At 46.3% G+C, this 10,709-nt stretch overlaps 1 gene segment (V, D, J or C); it reads left to right on the top strand.

Moving 5' to 3' along the window:
* Positions 1 to 847: 847 nt before the first annotated feature.
* Positions 848 to 10,709, top strand: part of LOC117888222 — a 22,976-nt gene continuing 13,114 nt past the window's right edge. Inside the window, 3 exon segments of the C gene segment in view lie at positions 848 to 873; positions 1,873 to 1,937; positions 10,538 to 10,709. Of these exon segments, the coding sequence occupies positions 848 to 873; positions 1,873 to 1,937; positions 10,538 to 10,709 (263 nt within the window).

Genomic DNA, 10,709 nt, shown 5'->3' with positions numbered 1-10,709 from the left:
TCAACTGAAAGTCAATAGGAATCAGGAGCCTAAGGGCCAGATTTAAAAGCCATTGAAATGAATGAGCGTTTGGCAGCTAGGTACTTTTAAAAATCCTCTTAGGTGCCTTCCTGTACATATAGGTGCTTAAATACCTTTAACACTCCAGCCCCAAGTGTTTATGTCACTTCTGACAATGGGACTTGGACACTTTTGCTAGCGGCTCAGGCCTCCCCTCCACTTCCCAGGGAATTCTCGCAGGGTCTGAGCCTGAACCACTGAAGTCACAGGAGCTTCCCCACCATCTTCAGTAAGTGCCGGTTAATGTGTGAATCACAGCACATGATCCTCCTTGGTTTCAACTATGGCCCATTAATGAGGAAATGGGGCTGGTACCATTCAGTCCCCGGGCCGTGCTGAGCTGACACACACCAGGCACTAAGGGGAGGTTGTATTTACAGTCAGAGGGAGGGTCCAGTGCCCTGGTTTAATTCAGAAGAAACCAGCTGAGCATGGACACAGCTCACAGCCTAGATGTTTACTGGCCCTGCCCTTGGTGAGAGGGGCACCTCACGCCCACACTCTGCTGGGCAGCAGGCCCCAGAGCTGCTCTCCTAAGGTGAGGGGTAGGAAATAGCCTAGCGATGGTGTGAGTCTCATGGCAGCTCTGTCCAGGGAAACAGCACAGGGATTTACTGCTGAGAACAGCTGGGAAATACAGAGCAAATGGCGGTCATTGATGGCACTGAGTTCATTTCTAAAGGCACCGGCCCCCTGCATGGCTCAGCTGAGAGCGAATGCAGGACGTCATGAGGCAGCTTCTTGCAGAAGGGCTGTGCCCAGTGACTCAGAGCGACCCCCTGGCCCCATGGACTGTCTGAAGATCCTGATCAGGTAAGTTATGGCTTAGCTTCTCACAGATAGGTGCAGAGAGGCTGCACTATTCAGAGAGTAGACGAGGACAGCACGTGGTTTGGATCACATTCGATCCACCAATGTGCAGCCCCTGGCACGTCTGATCCGTCTCTTCGCTGACACTTATTGGTGGGTCACCGGGACATGCTGTAGGTTAATTATGTCTAGAAAGATGCTGGTGCTCCCAGAGGTGTGGGGTTACAGCCACATGGTTTCAAAGTATGGTTATCATATCCATAACATACCCCACAGAATCCATTCAATACTGACAGCTAATGCGCCACATTCATTCTGTGATGTAATTCCACTTAAGTCCCTACAATGGCACCAGTGATGAATTTTGCCCAGTATTGGCCTGTCATGGCCAAATGGCAGTGGAAGGACCAACATGCAATCCAATTGTGTACATGCCCTCCAGCACCCACAACCGTTCTCCACAGGTGGGTTTTGGGGAGCTCTGTAGTGGTGGAACCCAGCGCGGTAGCAGAGCACAGAGCTCCTTTGCTTCTCTCTAGGTATCTTTACACCCTCTATCACTGTAGTGCCTGAGCATCTCTAACACACTACGAAATTTATCTTTACACCGCCCTGTGAAGAAGGGAAGTGCTGCCCCCAATTTACAGATGGGGAATGGAGGCAGAGAGATGACGTGACTTGCCCAAGGATACAAAGTCAGTGGCAGAGCCAGGACTTGAACCTCAGTCTCCTGACTCCCACTCCAATGCCTTAACGACACGACTATCTTCTACTCTCTTATGTGGGCTGTGTGCCGGGACCAGGATTTGGCCTTATTAGGAGTTGTCCCAAGGAATACTTCATTGCTTCACTTCCCCATGGATCTTCACTCTTCCAATTGCACGAGTTTCTCCTCAAAGGAGACACCTGCACTCCCCTGAGGAACAAATGGAAATTCCCCCGCGCCTCTTTTTCCCCTCCCGGGCAGTGGCGATGACCTCTCCCTACCATCGACTGGGACAGGTTTTTGTACAGCCCTGTGTCACTGTGGCGGGTCTTCGGTGGAGGAACCCAGCTGACCGTCCTTGGTAAGTCACTGAATTACTCACAAACTTTCCTTCTTCTGGCTGTATTGTATGTTTTCCATGATTTTTTCCTGATTTCTTTGTCTTCATGCTGTGCTCGGGACTCCTCTCACTTTATATATGGACCTTCACGCATTGTTGGGAATAACATTTAGTCTCTCTGGATAGTCATAGCAGGTGTACATGGCCCATGTTGTGTTTTCTTTTCTTTTCCTAATGAAGAGGAGTTTGAATTTGCCCATGAAACCTATTGAGATTCTGCCACTGGGTCCCGAGTTACGATGACCTAGTGTTAGCCCCGTAAGGAAAAGATTTTCCCTCCTTTTCTTTTAAGGTATGAACTATTTCTCAGTAGCACCGGGTGTTAGTCAGTGTATGAAAGAAACCCAGGGCCAGCGTCTCAGGTGCTGCACACTGCCCTGGCTCCATTGTCCGCAATAGAGCTCCACCAAAACTCACCCCAGGCGCCTACAGACAGGTGTCCAATCCCAGGAAATCTAATGTTCTATTAAAGTCATTGGTCCCTGGTGATTTAAATCTGATTTGCCGGGGGCCGTTGGAAGGAAATGCTTAGGAATGAGAGCTGGTCAGAAAATACAGTTTTATTCTGTGAATAATTTCAGGAAAAGCAAAACAAAAAAATCATTTTTAGCTGAAGGGGTCCAAAATTCAAACAAGCATTTTCAGCTGAAAACCAAAAATGCTTCAGTTATTGACAGTTTCTAGCGTAAGATTTCCATTTTTTTCATTTTGGCATTCTCAACAAAAAAACAAACCATTTTTTTTTTTTTTTTTTTTTTTGAGAAAAGCGAATCCTTCCCACAAAAATTTTCATTCAGTTGAAAACCAATTTTCCACTGAAAATAGTTCTCGTGGGTCATTTTCAACCAGCCCTATTTGTAACATTGCTCAGTTAGAGCTAGACAAGTGACTAGACAAGTGACCGGATAGCAGATTGCTTTTCATACAGTCCCACTAATGAAATGGGATCTACTGCCTGTAGGGTAAGGTGCAACCTGGCATGAGGAAGGGCATCCCAGTCTGGCCCCCGCGACAAGGCTGGTGCATAAGTGTTACTAAGAGTTTAAAAATTCCCCAAACTTTTGCGTCCCTTCCTAAGCAGGTCGTGCCTTCAATGTCTCTATGCAGTCACACAGCACAGCACCAGGCTGGGGCCCAGGGGAATCTACTCTGCACCCACCATGAAATCAACCCTCATTGTGGTACTTTGCAAGGTCCCTTTTCCTCTTGTCTTGAACCCCAATCCAGCAAAGTGCTCAGACGCACACTGGATCGGGCCCTGTAGCAGGGATTGGTCCCATAAATGAAAACGTTTCAGCAACAAGCTTGTTTGGTAACTAGACTGTTCAGCAACAGGAACAGGCAACCAGGGTGTGGGAGGAGCTTGTTTGTCACCCAGGTGTTAATCAGAAGATCTGACTCTCAGCAGAGAGACCTACAGACCCAGATAGACAATGATAATTCAACAATGGGTTTAGAACAGAAAATTTATCCCTGCTATGGAATTTCATGGGATAGTTCAAAAACAAACTCTCTTGCTCTCGCTCTCTCTCTCTAAACTGTACAGAATTTTACAGTGCTTTCTATAAAACACTATTTAATGCATAGTGGTTTTTTGTAATTATCTGTTACAGCATTTTTTTCATGAGCAAAAATGGGGGTTACCCCCAGATTCCTCTGTGCCTCTAGTGAAACAGCCCCCAAGGCCCGAACAGACAAATTAAACTCTAAGCTAAGGCCTTAAGAAATATCCCCAAAATAAAAGACACAACATAGTCCTAGGAAGATACTTATCTGCTGTTTTTATATTTCCAAGATGGGCAGAAGGCCGAGTGACCTGCAGTTTTTCTTTGTGAATGGCTCTCAGTATCTCATTCGCAGATTCTCTCTCTCTCTCTTATTTCTCAAGAAGCAAGAGAGAGAGAGAGTGTTTTCACCTTGGAAATATCTTCCAAGTAAATTCAATGAGTAGCCCCTTCCTCTGCACTAAATGGCACATTTGAGAAGGAAGGTGCTACTCAATGTGATGAAGGGGATTAAAATCTGGCACTTAATATGGAGGAATACTGTGCAAACTGCCTAGGTTGCTAGCTGTTTAGAAGTCGTATTTCCCTTTATCTGAGCAACAATGAATGAAAAGGTGAGCTTGGAAACAATACTGATAATACTTGGCACTTCTCCAGCATCTTCCACCAAGTGTCTCACAGCGCTTTAGAAATATGTAAAAAAACATAAACCTTGAGAAAAAGCCTGCGTGCGGTAAGTTCAGTGATGTAATCCCCTTTCATAGGCAGAGAGGTAAGTGACTTNTGAGTTAGTATTGAGTCAACCTCTGCCTGAGCATGGGGCAGATTCCGGTACCACCTTCTCCCTGAGCATTAGTCACCCTTTAACAAGCCTCATTGTAGTCAATGGACTATTGGCGGAACAGCTCAACACTCAGGGGAATATGTGGCCAAATCTGGCCCATAGTGGGAGAGGCACTACAGTCCTGATGGCAGTTTCCTGGGATAAGCTGTAAACAGAGCTCCTGGCCACTTCTGGTCAGTAGAGACCCAAACCCCTCTTTGGAAGAGTGGCCTTTAATGTCCTGCAAACACCACCTTAGGTGATAGCTCTCAACCCACTCAACCGGCCCTCCCACCAACTTCAGCTGTACATGGAAATCTGCCTGCATTAAACTAATGCCGCTGGCCACTGTGTGACACCTATTGTGTTTCAGCCAAAGGGGAAGGCAGTGACCCTTATGTCCAGTTTGACCAGCTGTGTACAAGGGGGAAGTGCTTTGGGAGCCTTCAGATTCAAGATGCTTTTCAAGTGAAAGCAGAACATTACTGGTCATCCGGATTCCCTGGTATCACTCAGGCCTGTGTTACTTCTGGGATGCTGCACAATTTGGGCCTTGACAGGACAGAGCAGATAGTCTGTGTCCCATTAAAAACCAATGAGTTGTGCTGGGGGATCAGGTTCATGTGAGAGTGGATACTCTGAGGGGCTCTGGGGTCTGTCCGACCCTTCCCAGACAGCAGCATACACAGTGTGTACAGCTGGGAACTTGCATCACGGAGAGCGTTTATCATGGACCCCTGAGCAGTGCTGGGCCAGACAGCCAAAGGAGACCCATAAACACTGGTTCTCCTACAGCCATATATCACATGTGCCACATATATGTCAGATCCCACCCTGATACCACCACTCATGGGTTACAGAGATGGATGGCCAGTCATGCACTGCCATCTCCTACAGAAGGGAGTAAGAGGAAAGGAGAGCAGAGGGAGGATGAACTATGGAGAAGTTTTAAACAATAAGGGTTTTTTTAACCTTCACATAAAGTATTTTTAACATCTCCAGACCCACTGTCCTGCCATCCCAACACACTCACAGAACTGTACTTTTGGGGGCTAAGACTTCGAGATGATGATTTGTGGAGCACCAAGAGTGTGCAGAGGACAGAGAGGACAATGGCTCGCAGAAGTTTTCAGGAGCTTACAATGCAACGATGAGTGTGAAGGGATAAGACAGAGCGTGTGTGTGTGTGAGATGGGGGGAGTGAGCATGTGCCATAAAGATTTGGCTGCCAGAACCCATTGGTGTGCGCTGACATTTAACACTACTTCATTGACAAAAAGGCTCTGGCAAGAGATGAACTTCCTTTGCTCAGTGTTTATTAATTGGGCCTGTTCCCTTGCCCATGTGAATTGCAATAGACTGACAAATGGACTGAAAACCTGCATGAAGTATTTAGGGTATCTTCAAAAATGACTCACTCCATTAAAAGTCCAAGTTCAACTGAAAGTCAATAGGATTTAGGAGCCTAAGTGCCAGATTTAAAAGGCATTGAAATGAATGGGCATTTGGCAGCTAGGTGCTTCTCAAAATCCCACAAGGGGCCTACCTGTATATTTAGACGCTTAAACACCATTAACACTCCAGGCCTAAGTGCTTAAGTCACTTCTGACAATGGGACTTGGGCCCATTTGCTAGCGGCTCAGGCCTCCCCTCCACTTCCCAGGGAATTCTCACAGGGTCTCAGACTGAAACACTGAAGTCACAGGAGCTTCTCCACCAAGTGCCAGATCAATTGTTAAACACAGCACAAGAACCTTGGCTTTAAATATGGCCCATTAATGAGGAAATGGGGCTGGTACCATTCACGCCCCTGGCCGTGCTGAGCTGACACACACCAGGCACTAAGGGGAGGTTGTATTTACAGTCAGAGGGAGGGTCCAATGCCCTGGTTTAATTCAGAAGAAACCAGCTGAGCATGGACACAGCTCACAGCCTAGATGTTTACTGACCCTGCCCTTGGTGAGAGGGGCACCTCATGCCCACACTCTGCTGGGCAGCAGGCCCCAGAGCTGCTCTCCTAAGGTGAGGGGCAGGGAATAGTCCAGCAATGGTGTGAGTCTCATGGCAGCTCTGTCCAGGGAAACAGCGCAGGGATTTACTGCTGAGAACAGCTGGGAAATACAGAGCAAATGGCTGTCATTGGTCGCACTGCGTTAATTTCCCTTCAGGAAAGTGCTGATCTCTGCTGCATACTGGATATTGGTACCAACATTGCTTGTATTGGTACTAACAGGGTCCCAGCAGAGGATGGTGGTGATCGGTTTCAGGGCACATGGATCTTGAGCATTCTTTACTTGTTCCTCGGACATGTCCAGCGTGGAGACTTCACCAGCCCCCGGCATCCTTCAGCCAAAAGTGAACACAGGACGTGCTGTGCCCAGTGACTCAGAGCGACTCCTGGCCCTATGGACTATCTGGAGATCCTGATCAGGTAAGGCAGGACCATGTGTCATGGGATGTGGTAGCTTCTCACTGACAGGTGCAGGGAAGGCTGCACTATCCAGATGAAAGACAAGGACAGCACGTGGTGTTGGTTTCCTATCCACACACATGCAGCCCCAGACTGGCAGATCTGTTTCTTTGCTGACACTTGTTGGTGTGGTGTTAGGAGAGCTTTTACACTAGGCCTGTAGAGATGCCTTTGTTCCCAGAAGTGTTGGCTACAGCCACGTGCTTTGGAAACAGGGGTATCGCCCACATGAGATACATGATTGGGTACATTAAATACTGGCAGAAAATGGGCCTAATACTTCTCTGGTAAAATTCCCACAAGTCACTATAATTGCACTAGAGTTGAACGTGGCTCAGCGTGTTCACTATCAGCATCCCAAAGAAATCTGCCAGCCCCTCCCTCCTGGGGACTAACAAGGGGTAGCTGGGAGTGGAAGGACCAACAGTTTAGCAGCCCCAATTCAACACTCTCTGCATCCCCTCCTTGAACCCCAGTCTCCTGACTCCCACTCCAGTGCCTTAATGACAAGACGACCTTCTGCTCTCTTATGTGGTGGGCATGCATGGACCAGGATTTGGCCTCATGTGAGCTCTCCCAAGGAATACTCCATTGCTTCACCTCCCAATGGATCTTCATTCAATCAATTGTACTATGAGCTTCCGCAGAAACGATGAACATTCGCTCTCATGGAGAGCCAGCAGAAGTTGTTCCATGGGCATTTTCTCCATATGTGCAGTGGTGGCGACCTCTCCCTGCCATTGAACGTGACTGGTTTTTGTACAGCCATGTGTCACTGTGGGTTGTCTTCGGTGGAGGAACCCAGCTGACCGTCCTTGGTAAGTCACTGAATTACTCACAAACTTTCCTTCTCAATGCCAATACTGCCATGTTTCCATGATTTTTAGGTCCTTTTCTGTCTTAGTTGCCAGACTCGGGTCTCCTCTCACTTTATGCACAGACCTTCCAACGGGGTTGAGAACAATCTTTAACCCATGGATAGTCAGAATAGTGTGTACATGTCGCATGCTGGATTTTCTTATATTTTCCCTCTGAAAGGGGTTTTGAATTTGCCCATGAAACCTGTGCAGATTCTGCTGTCAGGTACCAATTTCTAAATAACTGGTATTAGCCTCTTCAGGGAAATATTTTCCCACCCCAACGTTTTTTTGTTTTTTTTTTAATTTGCTTTGGTCTTAGTGGATTAGACATTTCTTATTAGCACTCCATTTTGTCTCATATGTGAAAGAAACTAAAGGCCAGATTCTCAACCAAGGTAAAACAAAATAGTCCCATTGTCTTCAATAAACCTACACCAAAACTCATCCAAGTCTCTTTAAGATGGATGTAAAATACCTTGAAACCTAATGTGATCTAGAAAATAATGTGTTTGTTGCAATCTAAAACCTGATTTGTCTGGTTAGCTTGCAGAAAATTCAAATTAGTGAGAGTTGGTCACGAAATAGGGTTAAATTTTCTGGAAATTTTCAACAAAAATTTAAAAAACTCTTTTCATCTAAATTTTCAGCAGAAAATTTTGACTTTTGGGCAAAAACCCAAACACTAAAACGTTGTCACCGAACAATTACTGAAAAGCCGGGGGGTGGGAAGGAGAAATCAGAGTTTAGGTGAAAATATTTGGTTTTGAGATTTTACTTTTCCAGCAAAAAAAAGAGATTTTTTTTCTAGATCTGCAGAAACTTTCTGCAAAAACTTCCAATTAAAAAAAAAAACAATTTTTAACTGACGAGATTTGGTGGGTAATTTTTACACCCCTATTTGCAGTATCCTTTTAGAGCAAGTTCAGCGATTGATATTTTAACAATATAAGAATAGATCTTACTGTTGTGCAAATCAGTGTAGCCCCCTTGGCAACAATGGAACTACACTGATTTACCCTTACACTGAGTGAGTGTAATGTCACTGACTGACTTACTCCTGACCCGGAGGATCGGTTCCATTGTACATTGGATGACTGTAGCTACCACTGGATTTCAGTTTGGAAATACCACTCAAACCTGATTTTCTGCAGGTGCTGAGGGACACCCAACACCTTTGAAATATGGAGGGTTACAGATAAATGGGGTGGGGTTGAAACAGCCTGTGAAGGGAGGACTTGAAAGAGGCTGCACTAATTGCCTCTCTCAAGCCTGGAGCACACTAATGAGGTTGCTGGCCACTCTGGGAGGGCTGGATGGCTTCCTAGAAGCTGCATTCGGTGTCTGCCAGGCTCAGAGCACAATGACCAGGATGCTGGCTGGGCCAGCAGGCTTCAGTTAGAGTAAAACCTTGAGGAGCAGATAGATCTCGGCTAGCCAGGGCTCAGTAAATCAGGGCTGACTGTGCTAACTCAAACAACATTGTTTGTAGCTTCAACCCAGGCTGCGCTGAGCCTAGTCGTGCTAAGTAGCACCTTGCTCTTCAAACAGGCCCACTGACGTCAGTGGGACCGACCGCTTGCGGAGTAAAGTGCTACCCGGAATGGGGAAGAGTTTCTCAGTTTGATCCCAGGTGTCTAGGTGTTAAAAGCATGAGGAATTTTTAACCCCCTGGTGCGCCCATTCCTAAGCCAGAAGATCCTTTATTGTCTCCATATCTCCATGCAGTAACACAGCCAAACATCAGGCTAGGGCCTGGGGGACTCGACTCTGCACCCACTGGGAAATCGTGCAATGTCCCTTTTCCTCTTGTCTTGGACTCTGATCCACCAAGGCACCGAGACACATACTGGCTCGAGTGCTTTGGTCTCATAAATGCTTCTGAAAACATTTCAGAGACAAGAGTATCCAGCATATAACACGCTGCGATAAAAGGCTATTTCCCAGCCAAGAGTCATGCAGATCTGACCCTTAGAAGAAAGACCTACAGAATGTGATAGGCAATGATAACTCCTCAATGACATCATTGACTTACGCTGCAGAATTTAATATCTTGAAACTTTATCTGTGCCATAGAATACCATAGATTGGTTCAAAAAGCTCTCTCTATGGAAGTTCTGTACTATTTTACAGTAGTTTCTATAGAACGCTATCAATGTGTCTAGATCCCCTGTCCCATCCTTCAGATCATGTTGGTTGCTTTGTTATTACATTGTATTGGCTTTTTCCATAAGGAAAAATGTGGGTTACCCCAGATTCCTTTCTGGCCACTGAAGTGGCTTCTGGTGCCCTAACCACACACATTAAACTCTACGTAAAGTTTAGACCCTAAGAAATAACCCCGAACAAATATCCAGAACAAAGTCCAAAACCCTCAGAAAGCTGATTTCAGAGTTTTTAAATGAAGCACAATGTAGAATGAACTGCAGCTTTTCTTTGTGAACCACTCATGCTAGACGTCCAATGCATATAGATTGCAACCTACTACTTTGCTCACTTTCATAACAATCATTTGTATCTTTAGCGCCAACACTGTCCACCTTGCAGACCCCAAGTTGTGGGAGTTATGGGTGCAGGAAGAATACAAGATCAAGCCTTCAAGGATTAAAGTGACAAAAAGGATGAGTAAAGAGATATTATCCCCTTTCACAGGCATAGGGACAGTAACTTATTAGGTCAGGTTCACTAAGGAAGCCTGTGGCAGAGCAACGATTGGACCCCAAATGGTCCTGATTCCCAGTCCTGGGCCTTAACCAGAAGAACATCTTACATCTCAGATAATTACCCTGCCCTGGCGCTGGTGAGAGGTTGGATTTGTTACACTGCAGAGATCTGGAATGTCGAACATTCTGCTCTGGCAGTCTCTGGATATAGGTTTTCTAACATTGAATCTCCTTGTCTTGTAGGTCAGCCAAAGGCATCTCCCACCGTGCACCTCTTCCCTCCATCCTCGGAAGAGATAAAAACAAAGAGCAAAGCCACACTGGTGTGTCTGCTGGGCAGCTTTTACCCAGGGGCAGTCCAAGTCACCTGGAAAGCTGATGGCCAGCAGATCTCCACTGGAGTGGAGACGACCAA

The sequence above is a fragment of the Trachemys scripta genome, chromosome 15, assembly GCF_013100865.1.
Source record: "Trachemys scripta elegans isolate TJP31775 chromosome 15, CAS_Tse_1.0, whole genome shotgun sequence".
In the NCBI taxonomy this organism is placed as follows: domain Eukaryota; kingdom Metazoa; phylum Chordata; order Testudines; family Emydidae; genus Trachemys; species Trachemys scripta.
The sequence above is the reverse complement of the archived record's forward strand: the minus strand, read 5'-3'. Positions and strand labels throughout refer to the sequence as shown.